Genomic DNA, 19,630 nt, shown 5'->3' on the forward strand with positions numbered 1-19,630 from the left:
GTCAAACAAAATGCTGCGTTGCGTCACATCCGGGAAAACTTTCTTACTTCCGCTTATCAAAATAAAGTCTCGCAGCTTTACGTAGGTTGTTTTTTTTATTTTAGTATACATTTACAAGACGAGGGTTACTTAGTTACAAGCAAAATACAATCGTGATAATGTATTCAAATGATAAAATGTTAGCTGTCGACACATGGTCGCATAAAAATCACACTCGGGTAAAATGTCCAGCTACACTTTAAACTTGTGAAGTACGTCTAAGTGAGGTGATGTTTAGAGGCTAAGCACTGCTACATTTATGATAAAAACATACAGATTATACACTATGAAGTTATTTACAGGATCAACGTACGTCACTAAAATTATTGCTAATTCTGCCAATGTAATTGTATAGATTTCCTTATGAAAATACGCACTAGAAGTTAATAAATTGAATTTCTTGAAATGTATAATTTTTTTCTTCTTTATGACAGCTTCTTATGAGAGATTGTGCTACTTTGTAGAACAATCTGCAAGACAGATTCAGAAACACGTAAAAATATGAATGTGATTTCATTACACCACAGTAGCAGCAGTAATGAAAGACTTATGATTATTTTGTCCTCGGGTGTGAAGATTTGCTTCATCCCATCCAGAAAGTCACTGAAATACCAACTTTCTCAGATAATCTTTGGGACAAGGTCAAAATTGTGCATGGTACCGTTTTGTTTTTGGTAATATTCCTCTGCCTGTGGGTCCTCATCTCGGCCTCATGTTACATTGCAAAGTTAGTTCAGTTGGAAACAAAACATTGTACTTGCTGACAACACAAGTCAATATCAGCTCATTACATAGAAAATTCCACTGCTCTTTAGTGGCCAATATATAAGAAATTACAGCACAGAAAATTTGGCAAAACTTTAGTGTTACGTAGCTTGTCCATCTGAAACGACAACACTCATTATATATCATGACGGTTGTTAAAATATTCAAATCAATATTGTGAACTATTTCATACAATCTGCATTTCACGCAGGGAATAGACAGCCACGGCTACTAGATTAGCTATGAAAGGCTAAAGGGAACAAAGACACCTTCCTTTGTCTCCCTCAGAGTGCTGCAGCCTGAAAAATAACCGACTGAATGTTAAAAGATTTGGTTTGACACTTTGCATGAACTCTGGAATTTGATCCTCCAGCTGATATGGGTAGTTGTGTTAAAAAGGGGAGCTTGCGATTTCTAACATGGACAGAAGAACAGTCCCTAACAATGCTGACAGTAAATGTATGTTCTGGCTTATTGTGATCATTATTCATAACAGTTGTAAAACATTTAAATATATCCTTTAGATGTTTGCAGACAGTTTGAAAATGTTGAAACAAAGTGCATACATTGAAGGTGTCGACTTCCGAGGGGCATGTTCATCTCCAGTGAACATGTCATTATCAGACATTACAACACACGGTTTGTCAACAAAGTTTAGTCAAATTGATGACAAATGCAGTTCATTTATGGTACGATGAACTTACGTGTTGGGTTGAAAAAAAAAAATAAAAAGAAGGAAAAAAACCCACTTTGAAGCATATAAAAACACACAAACTATCGAGAATATTTAAAATCCTTCCATGTTCATATTTACACATTATTGCCAACCATCAACTCCATTACATCTGTGGGCAACTGTAAGAAGCAAGCATCAATGGCTTCTAAAACTAATAGCTATACAGAAGCATAATCAACAAAGAGTCCAATGATAGAAAGGTAATCACAAATCATTGCTGGAATGAGGCTGGTGGAAGTAAGAACGGGCACCACAGGGAGCCCTTTAGTCATAGGTCGGTCAGTTCTGCATTGTTTGGCTCATTTGTGAGGACGGACCAGGTGCATTATCTGTAATGACAAAGTAATTTCGCCCTTTTAGGGGAATAGATGAGAGCAGGGGTGTGACGGGGGTCGAGGCAATTCCTGCAAAATAAAGAAAAAAAAAAAAAAAATACTTAAATAAGTTGAACTGACTGTTAAAGAGTTGTAATCAGAAACAATGGTGTCAATGAATAGTACATTAGGGATATTATGTTGCCACTTCCTAGCGTGATTGTGTGCCCCCTTGTGGGCATTTATGGAGCTGCCAGTAGAAAGAAACATTTAGGGACTAAATTAACACAATTTCTTCTTAAAGTATAAACCGCATCCTTCATGGACGTGGCTGATGAATTATTGATACCTGAGGATGCACAGTGTCTGAACGACTCCAGGAGATTGGTGCTTGAAAATTTAACGACACATCTGAACGGCTCTCCCCTCTCCGTCATAGTCTTATTGGTGGGGTCTCTGAATCTTGTTTCCAGCTGAAGAAAGATACAGATCAGACATAATTCAGATGACTACAGGACTGAGTGACTGTTAGCAGCTTTCTTCCATCTAGTCAGTGTACCTTGTACACGGCAGACTGTAGCTGAGGTAACGCACCGTCACCGAACGCTTCCCCTGCCATCTGATGTCTGTTTGCAGCAGCCTCGGCTTGTTCTTTTTCTACCTGCTGGTGGTCTGTGCACGGAAACGAAGCCAAGTGCACAAATTTATAATACAGAACTGTACCAGGAATACAGATTTAAGCGAGATACAATTATCAAGAGAACATGACATCATAGATTTAAATAAAAAAAAGATTATAAACTACCAAATAGTTTACAGAGCTTACGTGATACAGTTTGATTGTTCTCTGCAAGAGGGCTGGGATACTTTGTGGGAAACACCTGAGGACAAAAAAAAAACAAAAAAAAACACAAAGAAATAAAACAAAGGAGAAGTTTAAATAAAAGGAGGGCAGAAATCTAACTTGAACCGGTAGAACGTTCCACAACAGTCACAAGAGGCTTACTTGTTGATATTGCCTCATCAGCAGTTCTCTGATGGCAGTAAGCTTCCGCCCACTGAGGTTAGCATCCTTAATTGCTTGATGTCTTGTGGAAAGAGTTAAGGCCTGCAACAAACACTAATCTCTTAGAGGATACGGATACACACACACACACACACACACACACACACACACACACACACACACACACACGACTCGTTTCTCACCTGGGATAGCAGAGGCTTCAGCTTCGATTTGAGGCTGCTCACAAAGACATAGGGGGTCTGAAGATAGTGAACAACATAAGTTGGTTTCAGGTGGTTGGGCCGAGAGAAGCCGTCTCCCCATGCGATTCTAATCCACACAGCTTCATCCGTGTGCTTCTTTATTTTGACCGACACCTATAATGGAGCGTAAGGGGGAAGCAGCTTATTGTTGCATGGCTAACACAGAAGCGCTTACAATTCCTTTCGAAGGTGCAGATGCTTCAGTACATAAACAGAACAGGTGTCAGGCTTACGTTTCTTATGAGCTCACCGAGGTGGGATTTAAATTGCTCTTTGAACTGTGTCAACTCCACACTGTGAGCGTCATCTAGAAAGCAGAAATGTATACACGGACTTAAAACACACAGATTGATTCTCATGGAAAAAAATCTGCAGATATTTCAGTACTTCAGTTAACCTCTTAAACCCACCTTGATGGCCATTTCATAATCGAGCCAAGACTTTGACATACAAGACAAGAAAAGACTGTGGAATCACGTACAAGACACGAGCAATTCAGCGCAATAATGCAATTGAGCTGTTAGAATGAGCAGTTTTAACCTGTATTCTATCAGGTTATTTGACTCATTAAAGAAGAACCTGCTTCCAGCAGAAGCTGCATCCTTTGATTTAAAACAAAAAAAAAAGCTGCACTTTTCCAGCCCTTAATGGTACAAGAAGTACACTCTTGCTCTAACATACCCTCAGGGTCCATGAGCTGGAAGGTGTACCACATCCCCTGGTTTGGATTCTCAATGACATCTGAAACAATGAAACCAAAGCAACATGAGAAGGGTTGTACTTTTGTGTCCTATCCCTGTGCCTTAACAGTTCTATTTTTTCCTCATCCCATGGTAAAAACTATGGGCCAAAACACCCCTGTTTATCAAAGGTTTGCTTTGGTAAAAGGTTCGGTGAGTTGGCGAGTGCCCGTCTAAGTGAAGTGCCATCCAACTCGGTCTCTTTCCAGAGAAACCAACACTGTTCACAGGGACACATATACAGTAGATTACCTTAACAGAGACACTTATTTTTCGGCCTTGCATTTGCATTCTTGCCAACACAAGTCATTTTTTACTTCCGAATATCCTCTTTTATTTCAATTTTCTGCATGTTGACAAATGACATGCACTGCACTGAGGGCGTTTCTCAGTTTTCGAAGCAGCCCAGTGTGCAGCCATACTGTACGTCAACAAAGGAGTCTCAGTCCAAACACTCTGGTTTCTTTCGCTTCCATTTTCATTTCCACCATGAAAACACAGAAGAGGAATGAGGAAAAACAAAAGCCAATGCAGCTACGAACAAAGACCCACGTTTGAGAAATAAAGTACATGGATAGACACCAGAATAAACAATTTAGTTTCCCTTGCAGCCAGATTGCAGCCCGATACTCCTTGGATTTAACAATGACTTGTAATAAGCTGTAGACGTGTGGGATCAGCTGTTTTTGATTGGAGTGAGCTAAATAATGGAAGCCAATAACAAGACTATTACGACTAGCAAAGAAGCTTGAAGCTCTGTCTACTGCGTGTTCAAAGAATCGTGGAAAACCGTCAGCATATTGTTTTTTTTTTGTTTTTTTTTTACGTTATATCGAACCAAAAGAAGCGGCGGGTCACAAACTTTTAATAAACTTACATATCATCTCGAGTTCAGTGATGTGTTTCATGGTCAATTCATTTTCCTGTAACGAAAAGAAAACAAGAAACATCTGATGTTAAAAGACAGAATACCAACAGCAACGCCATCTAATTTTCAGTTTTAAATACAACGGCTAACAGCGAGTGGACATTACAGACAGTCCCACTTCCAACAAAAGACCTGTAAATGCCGTACAACCAGGCTGCCTCATGGTAGAAAACTGTGTTTGAATCATAAATGATGACACTATATATCGTCTAACAGAAGAAAAAAAAAGCACCACACACCTCGCAAACGGTTAACAGTGTTTCTGTTAAGGCCCATTTTGACTGAGTAAAATCCATGGATTGACGCTGTGCTGCCGACAGACGGCCCCACTTTTCCAACGTTGCTTTTAGCATTTGAGTTGGTATTCGTCTTATGAGACGTTGCAACAACAGTTTCGTGGAGTCATCCATTCTTCCGCATAAAGTAATCCAAATCCAGCCGCTGAACTGAACAAGAGTATTTGAGTTTACCCTATCAGTTGCCTTTTCTTCCTGCTTGTAGGAAGACAGCGGCACAGACAAGCAATTCCAAACAAACCGCCTATTAAAGTGGGGACGAATCAACCAATCAGATATTAACAGAAATATTTCCGCCATCTTTTCAGCGCCCTCTGCCGTACTGGAGTAGCATTACATATGTTTTGAAAAAACATCTTTCAGACCTGTTTTCAGCACAACAATTTATTTAGTACTTTCTCTAAAGGTCTAACTTACAAACAAGAATTACAATTACAATATAAATTCTAAATTAACCTATATATTACATTCCATCTATTATAGCACACCCATCTACAATCCATGTGATGTAACGGTTACAAATCTTTGCTAAATTGATCACAAAAATGGTTTAATAACACAAAACAGTTAAGAAGATTTTAAACATTCTATGTTTTTGTTTAATTTGGAAAAAAAACTGTTTTAATAAGTGATGTTAGTGTATCCAAATTGTCTCCCCAAACCAAACCTTGGCAATAGGCTTATATGTGAGTAGAGAGATGCACACAGAAATAAAGCAAAAAGATGTTTATGTACGTTCTTAAATCTTCTCTGTGGGAGACGACTTGAAACGCTTTCTAAGGTACATCCTGGTGTGCTTTACACAGCAGCTATTAAGAGCAGTTCCTACATAGGGTGAATGTTTGTCCCTTGACAGGTTCAAGGTCATACAATTCTCTTTTTTTGTTTTCTTACATTTTACAAACTAGTTCTGATAGTCACTGAGGGCGAGTTTGAAAACGTCTTCCTAAAAAGTTCTGTTCTGGTCTAAGTGCCATTTTTGGACCCAACTGTGGTAGATATGAATGGAATTCAGACTAATTAAATGATAATTTTTCTTTTCTTTTTTAATTTAGAAAAAGTGTTGATGACAATTATAATGAAACTGTCTCTTATTTAACACAGCAGTTAGGAACCCCGCCCCCTCGTAGTACGGAAGGGACACATGAAATGGTGATCACAGAGCCATCATTGCTTATGTGCATCTTAAGAAGGTAAGCAAGGACATGTACAGTATATATCACAACTGCATTAATAACTACGCAACAGTCAAGAAAAAAACTGGGGGGAAAAACAGGGAAAGAAACGAACAAGCGGACGAAGAAGGATACACCTGAGGAGGAATCTTCTTGTATTTCCTGTAAACTTCCGCTACTACAAGTCCCGCCTCTTATCAAAAGAACGCACATTATTGGTTGATTAAATAAAAACGCGCACGCCGATTCGCTCTTTCCTTTTGTCACTCAATTCACCGCCGCTAGCACTTATGCAAGCGTTCTAATAAGCAGCATGTCCTCCAGGATCCTTATGCTCGTGTAGGTTACACTGGTGTTGGTGATACAACTAGAAGGTTAAGTAAAATCTAACGAGGCATTAGAGCAACCTATAGTACGGGGGGGAAGTGCTTTGTTGCTGGTTGCGAGGAATTATTGATTCTGCTTTAAGTAAGTTGAGGCCTAACAGTTTGCTAACGAGACATTTCTCCGCGGTGTGTTGGAAAACCTCTCTGATGACACAGCTTTTTCACTGGTAATATAATTTTTTTCTGTCATTAAAGAGCTTATATCAGTATGTAAAACAAAAGTTCTATGTCGTGTAAACGGACCTTATTCCAGCCCCTGTTGGTTTACATGAAGCCTCACAGGGAATGTAGGTGGGAAACAGTGCTACGATAATGCCTTTGTTACAGTGTTGTAAAGTCCTCTGTTCTGTGTCTGCAGGTAAGTGTCCATTGGAAACTCCAGCATCACAATGACAGAGCAGCAAGGAGAGGGATGGGGAGGCGTTAGTATCCTTTAGACATCGAACAATGTTGACATGTACTGTACACAAAGTGGTGCTGAAATCACTAGTAGAAGGATTCTCTCATGCTTTTATAGAGCATCAATCAGCAAGATGCAACGTCACCATGTGTTGAGGAGGTCTAACTATTTGTGGGTATTTTATAAATGTAAAATGAACTCTCAGTGCTTTTGTTTTTTGTGGTTTTTCAGTACAGCTGCAGTGATTTTATAAGCCCTTAACTCATAATGCACTCCGACCTGTCGCCTCACCTGCACACAGATGAGTGTAATGAGCTAATAACCCTTCTGAGACAGTGCCACATGCAGGTACGTTGCCCTCCATGTTCCTTTGTTGCCATGAGCTCCACAAATGCACGAACAGCTAAACCTTATCGTCTCTCATGTCTCCCATCAGCACAATTTCCAGAAGTTCTTTGGCAAGTGCAATGAAGTGGACCGTGCCATGCGTCAGTGCCTCAAGAAAGAGGTCTGTCGCTTACCTTTTCTGCCTTTTTGTGAAATAGATTTAACAAGTTATCATATCATTTACGTCTGATTGTTTTTTTTTAATCAATGCTTCCTTTGGGTCCCTGTCGTTTGATAGAGACTGGACAAACGGGAGCGCAGCAAGCAGCACGCTCAGGAGATGAAGAAGAAGCTGAAAGAGGGACCAAAGGAGCAATTCTGAAGAACGTGTTACTGTAGCATCATCACTGGCTCTGCAAGTTAAACGCTGTCAAATTTTGTGACTTTAGGTTCAGCGTGAGATTGTTTAAAAGGCCTCCCCTGTTGCTTTTATGTCAAGACAGAGGAGAAGGTGCAACTAAGTCTCTCTGTAAATTTGTAGTGTGCTTTGTTTTAGCATTTAAAGGTCTGAGAACCATGTATGAGTGTACACGGCTACATTATTACTATACATCGCTGCATATTACCTCTGCCATGGGGGTCAGCTGAGCTTTGTTTAGGAATGTTTTCAGTGCTCATTGTTGGCTCTTCGGGTTTTCTAACGCTCAGTGGAGAGCTGGCAAAAAAGACACTCTTGGCACGTCGAGATGGATCGGATTTGTTTTGATGGGTTTGGTTGAAGACCTGCCTATCATTTAAAGGTGGACTATGTGCCTTAGCAGAGGTATTTGCTCTCTCAGCGCACTTACTGTCAGGATTCTTTTGATAATAGAAAGAAGAAAAAAAAATAGCGAGAAGTTTACTCAAATGTTTGGAACGCATACCAGCAATTCCAACCTTGCTTCTCTACTTTCCGGGTCACGTTTTGAACTTTTTAAAACTCGCAGTGTTAACGAAACTTTTGTAGGTGAACATGAAAACAGCTGCTTCTCGTTCTTCAGATTTAAAGCTCTTCTTGGCTATGGTCAGTTATTTTCCCATTCTGTTAGCAGCAAACCGCTGCTCCCCATCAGAGGTCATTGTAGCTGTAGGCAGAAGCCTTTCATCCAGCACAGTGTCTGTTCACAGGATCCCTCAGGAATCTTCTGGTACCTCTGAAAAACTGCTCATGAAAACAGGAATGGGTTTCTCAGAATCGGCATACACCCGTGAATATAGTAATTGTTTGAGAGTTTGTTGGAATGGGGAATCACATTGATTCAAGATGAATTGTTTTAAATTAAAGTATCACTTAATTGCAGAATCCTTGTTTTGCTTTGTATGTCCAACAGGTGTGGGGATCATCAGAAAAAACAAATATGAATATTCATACTGTTTTTGTGTAATATTATTGTTATTAAAAAAAGTTTTTTGTGAATTATTCTTTCAGTTAAAACTACATAAAAATGAGCGAAGGGCTGCTAAATCTTAAGGTTAGGTACGCTTTGGATATTATTAGGCCACTATAGACAAAAACCTAGTTACTCTGGCACTGAGAACGGTGGTTATATGTTTATAAACATCTCCGGACAGCCAGAGAATGAAGAAATACTGCTGGCAACTTCATGGACTAATATGCAGGAGACAATGAGTGCTGGAAGAGTGGGCGGTATCAGAGGGATAACACCAGTCAGGCCGGTGATGCTGTGTTTGAGGAGTGTTCTTATTAGGATTAGCTTTACTGTGGTTTAACTGGTGGCAGATTCAGGGAACAGCGTGCGGTCGGATGTAGACTTACGCTGTTAAAAGTGAAAACTGGAGGGAAAAAAAAAAAAAACGGTCAGCACCTGTACGGGAATGAGAGGATGGATGAGTGAGAACAGTTTTTTGTTTTTTTTTGAGAAAGAAAAAACAGAAATGCACATTAGTGTCAGCAAATGTGAGGTTTTGGTGTGAAATTTTGGGGGAAAATGTGCATTATTAAATTCCAATTAATGTTAAAAGATGGGAGACGAGAGTTGGGTGGCTGTGTGCACTTAAAATACCGAACACTGTCAGAAAAACCTCTGACGGGTTTGTGTGAGGCAACGTATGTCGTGGTGCCGAGATGTAGGAAGGACAGCACTCGGGAAACATGATGAGAAGCAACCTCAGGGAGAATGCTTTGATTACAGTTCAGGTTACTGTTGGCTCTCAGGAGCAGTATGAGGTTTTCAGGAAAGCTAAGGGTGTTTTAATTAACCCAAACTCCAGAGCACAAGGTGGCAGTAACACACCAATGAACCAAAGGACAACTGCCATAGAACAATAACTAGAAGCATTGCCCACTTTGGGCCTCGGATAATGCAATTCAAAAACATGAAGAGAAAGCAGATTTTGGTTTATTTACCATAATAACACACGGATTGTTCTTCAACAGATATTCCAATGTTGAGGAACCCCAAGTGGGATTTTTAGGGAATGTAGAAAAGAAAAGCGTGAGAAATGGTGATGGTGGTTAAAAAGATGAATGACCAGTTTAGTCATTTATAATAAATAATGGAGCAACAAAAAAGTTGATTTTATTTTTTTTTTAAAGTTATATATTTGATATACTTGAAGTTGTTTCATCAATCACTTCGGAGACATTCGGAAATGGGAAGAAAAACAGTTCAGAAGAAATGCTTTTTTTCCCTACCTTAGGTGATATATTTCATACAACAAAATAAATAAATGAATAAATACATAAAGCTCCCCCGTCTTGGAGGATCAGTGTGACTCGCACTCAGCAGACCTGAGCGAATTGCATTCATTGATGCTGTACAGTAGTCGCATCATAAACATCCTACTCACTTCATTGCTGGGCTCTCTTGCAAAGCAGGAACTGAGGATATTAGCAGTTATTTACAGTCAGATGAGCCATACAGTTTGAAAGAATGCAGAAGGAAAAAAAAAAGTCCCCAAAACCGATTGTCATCAAGATATGTCGCAACACTTTTGCTCTCTAACCGGACAACATGACAATTTAGATTTTGCAAGCAGAATCGCAGTTCTATGGTGATTTGAAAGTTGGGATAAAATTATATCTGTGTTTGTTATTTAGTTTCACATTGAGAAAATGTCCCAAAAAAAGCTTAATTCATTAAACCATCAACCCTTTTCACCCGTCTTTGACCACAAATGAAACCGACGACTGAAAATCACTGAGCATCATAACGGTGCAACAGCTGTCTGGTACATTTCAAAATGTTCATAAAGCTCAGTAAAACACAATATATATTAAATTCTTTGACGTGCTTCTTATGATTTACATGGAAAAACATTTGAAGATATTAAAGGGAAAAACGGTCAAATTACAAAAGTGATTATAATGTTGTTTCTGGGGTTATAATTCAGAAAGAGTGTGAAGAGTGTTCCCCTGGAGCAAAGGAATTTTGGTGGCACCGCACATTCAAACGCTTATCTAAATAAATACAAAAATAAACGGCGACAGTTCTGACAATTCTTACAATGCCGGTACAAAACCCACCCTGAAATACAACGTATTCAGACAGGCAACACCTTTTTACATTATAATACATGCGGTTAGTTACAGAAAGCAGTCTACACTATACACAGATGTATTTCTATAGAGAACTCTTCACTGTCAAACCTTACAAAACAACTTTTTTTTTTTTCTCTTTTTTTATGTATACACAGATCTGCACACATTTACATCTCAGTAAAACAAAATAGATCCCTAAATATAATACACATAGCAAAATATAACATTTCTTATATTCTTGAGTCATCACATGCGGACGAGGAGAAGGTTGACTCCAGTGGCACGAATGTTTCATTTCCACAATGTTGTTCATAGACATTTGATGATGATGACGCTACCATCATCTCGTTTTTTCACGTGCCCCTGAAAAGGCATCAGGGAACGGCGACGAGATCACCAGGTTAACATCCACAAGTTTCACAGAACAACCAACTGCACTGCTAAAAGGAAGCCATGTTACTTCATACAGACCATCACAGCACTGCATGTAAGGCTACGACTGTATGTGTGGCTCAAAGTGGGTTAAAGTACTGCTATACTTCCTGTGTGATATGCTCTGAAGGTTTATCTAATTATGTATTTATAAAGCCTGCCCCAGACTGGGCTTCTAGTGTTCACCAATTTCCTGATTCTCAAACAGTTCTTGCTGTATTTAAATGAAAACGAGTCTGCCTATCCTCAATGTCAAATATCAAATGTTAAATTTCACTGGCACAGATTAAAGAGAAGCTGAGCCCTTGCCTGCTTCGCTCCGACAGAAGAATGTCGACATTTGAGCACTGCGTTGTAGTCGTTCCAGCAGAATCCTCAGACAGCTTTAATCTGGAGTTAAAATGGAACATTTTGATGGTGATCATACCTATGATAAGGTCACAAGAAAACTCCCTTCTGTTGAATAAAGACTTTTGCAGTCAGAGGGATGAATGGCGAGCTGAAAAAAAAAAAAAAAAAAAAAAGCGTCGGTTTTGTTTTAATTTTCCAGGTCGTTTCATCGTTTTTTCCAATAACCCCAAAAGCTGCTCCGAGCAGTCTCTGAATCTGATGAACCGACGTGTCGGAGCATCTCTGGGAGGTTTTCTTTGCACCATAGAGGGGTGGGACTGTGCATGAGCAAGCAACAGTGTCCTCATGCAAAACTTTGGTTTGCACTTCAATTCAAGACATTAAGCCACGAAAAGAAAATCCTGTAAATGTAGCTAATGTACAGAGAGCAACTTTTTTTTTTTTTTTTTAAACACACTTGAAATAAATATACATAACATATATTAATATATTATCACTTCATCATGTGCAATCAGGCATACTATGAATTCATACATTCTGATGAAGCAATGCACATGTGGCCCTTTGCTGTCCGACTGCTGAAGTACTCAAAATGTCCACCTGGACAGCGAGAGACCGATAAAAACCTGTTTAAAAAAAAAAGAAAAGAAAAGAAAAAAAGACGATCGTGGAGGAATTTATTCTGTTCTTAAGAGACGTAAGAAAGCAGAACTACGGAAAATCCTCGTGGTTGATGGTTGAAAACACAGCGCAGTTTGAGATCACAGCTTTCTCGCACTGGATGTTCTCCTACAGGCGGCCTCCAACACACATGGACCAGCTTCAACTTCCTGGGTGTGGGTGGTTACTTTTCATGGGTCTTATTCTGCAGGTAACTGAAGAGTGCCTCCAGCCCTTTGGTTGAACACCACAGCTGCTTCAGCATCTGGCACTCTTTCTCATTCACTTCCTCCAGGACTGGCATGAGGATGCTCCTCATCAAGCATTTTGACTCTTCTAAAACCTTTTGAACACACACACACACACACACACACACACACACACACACACAGGTGAAAAGGCTTATTAGGTTATACTCAAGTGACAGCTTTGCCTGTTGCTTGGTCGTGTCCTTTAGGACCTACCACTGCATTGCACGATGCCATCTCCCTCACACGCAGCATCACCTCTTGGTTGAAAGTGGTGGGCCAGAAGACCTGTGACACCAGACCTCTACTGCAGGCTTCTTGTGCTGTGAGTTTCCTTCCACAGAACAGCATCTCATTCGCCTGCAGCGAAAAGAAAAACGCGTTTCAGTTCGTCAAGCAAACCTCAATGTTTGCTTTGGGGAAACACAGATGCAGAATAAAGGACGAGTACACACGAAAACAATGCATACAAGCATCTTTTCCTGAACAGAAATTGGTGCTTATAAAGGAAGACTGTGTGCATTTTTCAGACCGTGTGTTTTTAGAGCAATAGCCGTATTCGGGCAGAGCAGTTCAATTCAATTCAATTAATTTTTATTTATATAGCGCCAAATACAACAAATGTCATCTCAAGGCACTTAGATAATAAAGTTCTAAGAACACAGTTCTAAGAACGGTCCACATCGAATTCCGTTCTATGGACTACCCTTCCCCAGGGGAACTGTTTCATTTTGCATTCGCAAAACAAAACAAAACAAAACAAAACAAAACAAAACAAAACAAAACAAAACAAAACAAAACAAAACAAAACAAAACAAAACCCGCAAAAAGTAAGGAGAGAAGAAAAAAACACCACCAAGAAGCTATTGTGTTCATGGTCTGCATGACGGTAATATTAATCGTGGACGATCACATCGGGCATCAACATCGCAGCTGGAAGAGCACACAGAGAGTCAGGATTGAGCGCAGGCGATACTTTTTTGTTTCATGAAGGAAGGAAAGAGAGCGCCGCAGACAAAGGAGACGACGTGTTTAACGTTTAACATATTAAACATGCGCCGGTTGTGTCCGTGTCATATGAGTAAACATTTGAGCCGTTGTTCTACTGTTTGCGTTGAGCAGATTAGGAACATGAAGAAGCGGAAATCTGACAAGGGACGTAGCTACTAACCACCAAACACCTACGTCATATGTGTGTTCTTATAGAACCCAGAAAAGACCCAGCCTTGGAGAAGGAGCTAAAATGGTTATGTCCAAATGTGGGAAAAAGGTTATAGGAACTGCAAAAGGTTCCTACAGTGGGAATGCGCCTATTGTAACGCTGCTGTGTGGAAAAAAATAGAAAAGGGGGCCACGCTATTTACCAAATCAAGAGAAAAGACAAATTCATGGAGCTTGCTCAGTATGGCAGTTTCTTAAAAAAAATTTTTAAATGCCATTTCTTAATGTTCTCATTGTTATGTTTAGCTATAAATAAGTGCAGCCATCTGTGATGATTGTGCTTAAAGGGATAGTTCGCCTCTTTTGACATGAAGCTGTATGACATCCCATATTAGCAATATCATTTATGAACATTGACTTACCCCCCGCTGCGTCCTGTGAGCCGAGTTCCAGCTGAGTTTTGGCGTTGTCGAAGGTAGTCCGGCTAGTTTGCTAGGGTCCCGAAAATAAAGCGTCTTGCTTCTCAAAACAATATGCGTTCAAAAGATTAATACATTTGCATCACAAAATTGTCCCTCCAGAAAAAAATCAGACCTCACAATCGCTTGGCGCTATTTTGGCCTCCCTTCATATCAATGCATTTAGCCACCTAGCGATAGCCGCACCTGTTACGGTGTGTACTGCTCGGAAGAAGCGGACTGCTGGGTCTGCACTTCGGTCTGCACGGTTTACATAGCCCGTAGTGATACACAGGTAGAGAGAAATAGCGCCAAGCGATTGTGAGGTCTGACTTTTTCCTGGACAACGATTTTGTGATGCAAATGTATTACTCTTTTGAACGCATATTGTTTTGAGAAGCAAGACGCTTTATTTTCGGGACCCTAGCAAACTAGCCGGACTACCTTCGTCAACGCCAAAACGAGGCTGAAACTCGGCTCACAGGACGCAGCGGGGGGTAAGTCAATGTTCATAAATGATATTGCTAATATGGGATGTCATACAGCTTCATGTCAAAAGAGGCGAACTATCCCTTTAAAGATGGCTATGGAGGACCTCTCCTGTGAGCTGATGTTTTCTCTCATCTATAATCTATCCTTTTCTTTTTTTTTTTTTTTTTTTTTTCACCTCTGCAGGGTCCTTTGATTTCAGTTTAAAGAATTGGTCTCTGTCACTTTTTCTATCTTGTCATTTAAGTTCCGTTTGTGATTCGAGAACTATTTTTCTCTACTTCAATGATGAGCCTTTTGGTTTTACATTCCATTTTGTTTATGCTTTCATTATCATGTCTATTAAGTTGTGCTGCAAACAATGTTTTGATATGTAAATGACAAAATTAGGGAACTGTTAATCAATTGATGGCTAAAAATGGGAGTGGTTTTATAAATCTGGCAAAAAGGATGGATATGCATGTTTCTGCCTTTGTGTGTTGGCACAAGTTTGACACATCTGGGCCATCGTGTTCAGGTGGCTTTAAGCTGAACCCTGGTACCCACCAGAGCTACACCCAGGATCTGTGGGAAGGTGTAAGAGGAGCATCCAGAGGGGGTGAGGTGAAGGGCTGCGCATGGCGTTTGGAACCAGGCCCTCTCACTGGCCCACACCACATCGCACAGCGGCAGGATGGATGCCCCTAAGCCCATGGCAGGCCCGTTAATTGCTGCCACAATAGGTTTCTTGAAGTGGATGAATGCCAACACAAAGTCCCTAAAGGGGTCACAGAGAGATCATTGCAGGCTCTGTCGAGACTAATGGCACGTGATAAAAGAGTCGGGGTCGACGGTGGAAAGATTTCCTCTTACCGCAAAGCATCTGCGATGCGGGTGCTCTCTTTTCTGCGGTCAGTGGATAGACGTCCTATCAGGTAAGACGGCTCCAGGCCACTGCAGAAAATAGTCCCCACAGAGCTGAGCAGTAATAACTTACTGTCATCAGCAGCTGCGTTGCCCAAAGCTCGACAAACTTCCTTCATGACCTGTGGAAAAAAAGAGAGCATCACTTGCATTAATTGCATGATATTGAGACATTTTCATGAGTTCCACATTAGTTACTCTAGTTTGTGACTCCGGTGGTCTGGAGTGGTCTGAATGCCCAAGCAGCACTTTTATAGAGCTCACACTGTTTCTCTGTCTGTTTTATTTAGAGCAACAAATAAGTTCAAGGACGTAACTTCTTATGAAGCAACATAATAGCAAATTGACTGTTTTTACAGGATAGAAAGTGCGCTGCCAGGAAGAAGAGCAAAGAAATTAAATCTCCTTCAGGAGAAGAAACAAATGAAATGATGGATCTATAGTTTTGAGTATAAAATCACATCAGTCATCATGTGTGTCAGTAAAGCCTTTAACCAATCAGGACAAAGTTGCGTTTTTACAGAAGTGTTTTACCAGCTGCTGCAGCGCGATCACAGCGTTCAGTCTTTAAATGTCATGTGAAGTGACAGCGTTTGGCAGCACAGGTGAAGGTAATATTTCTGACCAGTACGCGCTGCTCGCACACCTTCACACATCTTATAAAGTCAGCTTTCTCATTGAGTGGAATTCACTTCACTTGGACCAGTGCACAACTTGAAAACAGATTGATGGCATTAGTCCTTCCCATGCTACACACTGGTTAATCCTCTAGTGGTGCTCTTTGGATGATTACGTTTTCAAACTAGAAATCGCTGCTGTGTCACAAATGTCCCAACGCCAAAGAAATCGATGGCTTGGACCCAGGTGAGAATCACATTCTTGTCTCACAGATAAGAAAACGCAGTGAAGAAAAAAAAAAAGTAACTGTAGATTCTGGATCCTCGCGGGCTTGACATTAATAAACTGAGTTTCAATTCCAGATAAAAGCCTGAATGGTCAGTGATCAGCAATGACCATGTAGAAAGTGAGAGACTGGTGGAGACTCTTCTTCAGGCCTTTTAATATTCATATCTGAGATGTTTCCATTTCAACTTGCTGAGCAGCTTATTTCCGTGACAGACTGCCTTAACTTTGCAGACAGCACCTACTCGTTCACACAGTGCTGTGGTACAAACAGACATCACATCTGTTGTGGTACATCACATCTATGAACCAAATAAGATAGTTCAAAATGATCTCTCAACTTAGAAATAACGAAATGGGCATGTTTGAATTTTTTTTTTTTTTTTAATTAAAAAAAAATAAATAAAAATAAAAAAAAATAAAAAATCAGAAAGAAGGCAAGTGTTTGGCCTCATGCTGTCTCATGTGAACAAGACGGGAGAGTTAACCAATACTAACCCCAGCCCCCACCCACAATACCACATCACTGCCTGCAGTCAGTCAATTAGCACACTCTGTTGCCACATTTTAATCAGATTACCACCCCCCGACCCATATTAACCATTCAACCTCAAATTGAACTTGATTCTCCATGTCTCACCAAGCACACAATCTGGTACCAGTTTGAACTGGATGGGCCTTCTGTGTGTGTGTGTGTGTGTGTGCACTTGTTTTACATAAAATCTGTTCATACAGTCACATCTTCCTACCACTAAATATTTGCGTCTAGCTGGGAAGTTTAGGCAAGTGGGATCAGGTTAGAGGTGTGATGGTAGGGTTAAGAGATAGGAGATGTCTCCAATAGAATGTCCTCTGTATTGATGGAATCTGTGAGTGTGAGAACAAACTGTGCTGTTTTAGTGACATTAATTAAAAATCCTGTTTACACACATAAAGCAGAGATGGACAGATGCTAGCTTCACGCTGTGAAACACACAGAAGGCAGACAGCGGTCAAAGTGACATTTGCTCACAGTCAGCAGAGATCTTGATGATGAATATAAACAAATGTGATAAGACTAACAAAAAAAAGAAACAAACAGTGAGGAAGAATGGGCTGTGACCCATCTTACAACATTGGAGAATGTAGACTTTGGTGAATGCTCCTGTCATACCCAATCCTGAAAACCTTGCCTGCCACCAGTTTATCTGCTCATTGTACAATCTTCCACAATGGAAGTTAATTGTATATCCTTGAAATTCCTCCATCTTTCTTTGCATCTCTCCCAACTTGTTTTTTTTTTAGGGTGCTGGCTAAACCTTCATTTGCTTCAATGCTTAAAATACAGTGAAGTTTGTCAGGTTTTTTTTTGTAATATTCAAGATCTGTAACATTTTAGAAAACTTCCCAACTTTTCTGGATATTGATTAGAATCATTTCAAATTGAAAGAACAGAACTGAAAGAGGAAAATACTGTAACTGTCCCAATTCCACTGATTTGGATCATAAAAAAAAAAAAGTCTGTCTTACATAACCTTCCTTCCTGTTCTCTGAAGCAGGAGCCGTGAGATCAAACGGCATAAAGGACAACTTTCCCCTCATCTCATGGCTTTGCTTACAATTAGCAGGTCACTATGAAAGGTCACATTAAAAGGACATGCTAAATGGTTAGGGTTACAATGAAACAGATGGAAAGGTGTCATCTCTTTACAAAATTTAAGAATGCAAAATGCTGTGGTTGGTGGAGTAGTGGGTTGTGCAGGCGCCCCATGTATAGATGCTACAGTCGTTGGTGCAGTCAGCCCCGGTTCGAGTCCCGCATCGGACGGCCCTTTCCTGGGTGTCATTCTCCCTCTCTTTGCCCCCTACTTCCTGTCTCGCTTCAATTGTCCTGTCCATTAAAGGCCTAAAAAGCCCCCCAAAAATATACTTAAAATTTTTTTTTTTAAAGAAATGACACCGTGCTCAATCCTTGTAACTCATCCTAAGATTCAAACAAATTGATGTAAAATAAAATGCATCAGTGCTTCATGCCCGGCAGTATTCATGTGATACAGAACTTCTTCAGCATAGAGCAAAGTACGCAACAACCCATCTTGTGGCTCGTGGCCACAACTTCATTACGTCCCTCCTACACATTCTAAACCCGTGGCCACAGAGAAACGCTTTAATCCCACTAAATGCACATTTACCTTAAACAGTCTTAGAATAATCAAAGCACAATGATGTAATCCTATGGATGCACAGTTGAAGCAGTTTCCAACTACATTCAGATATTGGTGATGAACAGGGCACGGGACAAGACGTGGAAGCACATTGGGCCACGAAGGTGACTAAACATTACCAGTTAAAAGCTCAGGAGACTCGCACTTAATGTAGTGAAAAAATGCAGAGCGATATTTTTCCAAGATTTTCCTCATCTGCAGTCCCTCAGGAAGAACACCCATAGACTCTCTTGTTCCTGCAGCTTCAAAGACCAAGAGACACTATCCGAGCTGTTTGATAAGCCCGCAGCTTACAGGCTTACTGTCACACATGAAAGCACACACACACACACACACACACACACGTGCAGACAAAGTTTAGGGCTCGAGTGCCTGTGAGGTACGGGCTTCCTTGTCTACAATAATGTATCAAAGCTAGAACAGCCCTCTGTGCAAGCTCTGAGACAGCCTACCATCTGAGTGGAGGGATATCCTGTTTGCTTTGAGTTATGAGCCAGAGGTGGAGGACTGTGATCTATGCCATTATCTCTGGCCAAACTCGAAGATGCTAAAATACCTTGAAGGAATCTGTCATTCATATTATTATTTGACTCGTATTATTTAATATTTTTTATTTTTTTTTAAACAGATGAAAAACCGTTGCTGGTATGAAGCTGGAGAAAGCAATCGACTCCTCAGTATATCTATGAAAAATGTAACTAGCTTAACCAGCTTGTTGCCGACTGGATTGTGGACACGAGCATTCCATCACAGGCTGGGACGTTCCTGCAGGCAAGCGTGTTCAACAAGTAAACCAACACAGTTCATGCAGCTGCAGAGCTGAGACCCATTACATCCGAGACTCCCGGTACTGCAGGTGGACATCTTCCCCCTCTCGTTTAAGTCTTTTATTCGTTTTTTTTTTC

General features: G+C 40.4%; 3 protein-coding genes across 9 annotated transcripts in view; 1 reads left to right on the forward strand and 2 right to left on the reverse strand.

The window, feature by feature from the left end:
* Nucleotides 1-93: 93 nt before the first annotated feature.
* cenpn (centromere protein N) lies at nt 94-5,351 on the reverse strand. 2 transcript variants are annotated; one of them, XM_075471267.1, is made up of 10 exons: nt 5,031-5,351; nt 4,741-4,786; nt 3,805-3,864; nt 3,357-3,430; nt 3,064-3,237; nt 2,861-2,962; nt 2,681-2,735; nt 2,414-2,526; nt 2,204-2,327; nt 94-1,869 (listed from the first exon to the last, which is right to left on the reverse strand). In XM_075471267.1, the coding sequence occupies exons 1-10, from the start codon at nt 5,199-5,201 to the stop codon at nt 1,820-1,822; spliced, it is 969 nt and encodes a 322-aa protein (XP_075327382.1). In that variant the 5' UTR covers nt 5,202-5,351; the 3' UTR covers nt 94-1,819. The 2 variants fall into 2 exon arrangements, with proteins under 2 accessions (XP_075327382.1, XP_075327373.1); XM_075471258.1 differs by having other exon boundaries at nt 94-1,944.
* Nucleotides 5,352-6,210: 859 nt separating this feature from the next.
* On the forward strand, nt 6,211-8,831 carry cmc2 (C-x(9)-C motif containing 2). 4 transcript variants are annotated; one of them, XM_075462090.1, is made up of 5 exons: nt 6,538-6,601; nt 7,007-7,074; nt 7,326-7,396; nt 7,485-7,556; nt 7,674-8,831. In XM_075462090.1, the coding sequence occupies exons 2-5, from the start codon at nt 7,038-7,040 to the stop codon at nt 7,755-7,757; spliced, it is 264 nt and encodes an 87-aa protein (XP_075318205.1). In that variant the 5' UTR covers nt 6,538-6,601; nt 7,007-7,037; the 3' UTR covers nt 7,758-8,831. The 4 variants fall into 4 exon arrangements, with proteins under 4 accessions (XP_075318222.1, XP_075318205.1, XP_075318198.1 ...); XM_075462083.1 differs by having other exon boundaries at nt 6,545-6,815; XM_075462107.1 differs by lacking the exons at nt 6,538-6,601; nt 7,007-7,074 and adding an exon at nt 6,211-6,280 and having other exon boundaries at nt 7,280-7,396.
* A 927-nt stretch (nt 8,832-9,758) lies between these two features.
* The window catches only part of LOC142377746 (chromodomain Y-like protein 2), a 39,413-nt gene continuing 29,541 nt past the window's right edge, over nt 9,759-19,630 (reverse strand). For all 3 annotated transcript variants that reach the window (XM_075462065.1, XM_075462072.1, XM_075462059.1), the window contains exons 4-7: nt 15,568-15,740; nt 15,262-15,472; nt 12,824-12,967; nt 9,759-12,702 (exon numbers count right to left, since the gene is read on the reverse strand). In XM_075462065.1, the coding sequence (XP_075318180.1) occupies nt 12,544-12,702; nt 12,824-12,967; nt 15,262-15,472; nt 15,568-15,740 (687 nt within the window). In that variant the 3' untranslated portion in view covers nt 9,759-12,543. The remainder of the gene's footprint in view (nt 12,703-12,823; nt 12,968-15,261; nt 15,473-15,567; nt 15,741-19,630) is intronic.

Source organism: Odontesthes bonariensis, chromosome 1 (genome assembly GCF_027942865.1).
Source record: "Odontesthes bonariensis isolate fOdoBon6 chromosome 1, fOdoBon6.hap1, whole genome shotgun sequence".
Classification (NCBI taxonomy): Eukaryota; Metazoa; Chordata; class Actinopteri; order Atheriniformes; family Atherinopsidae; genus Odontesthes; species Odontesthes bonariensis.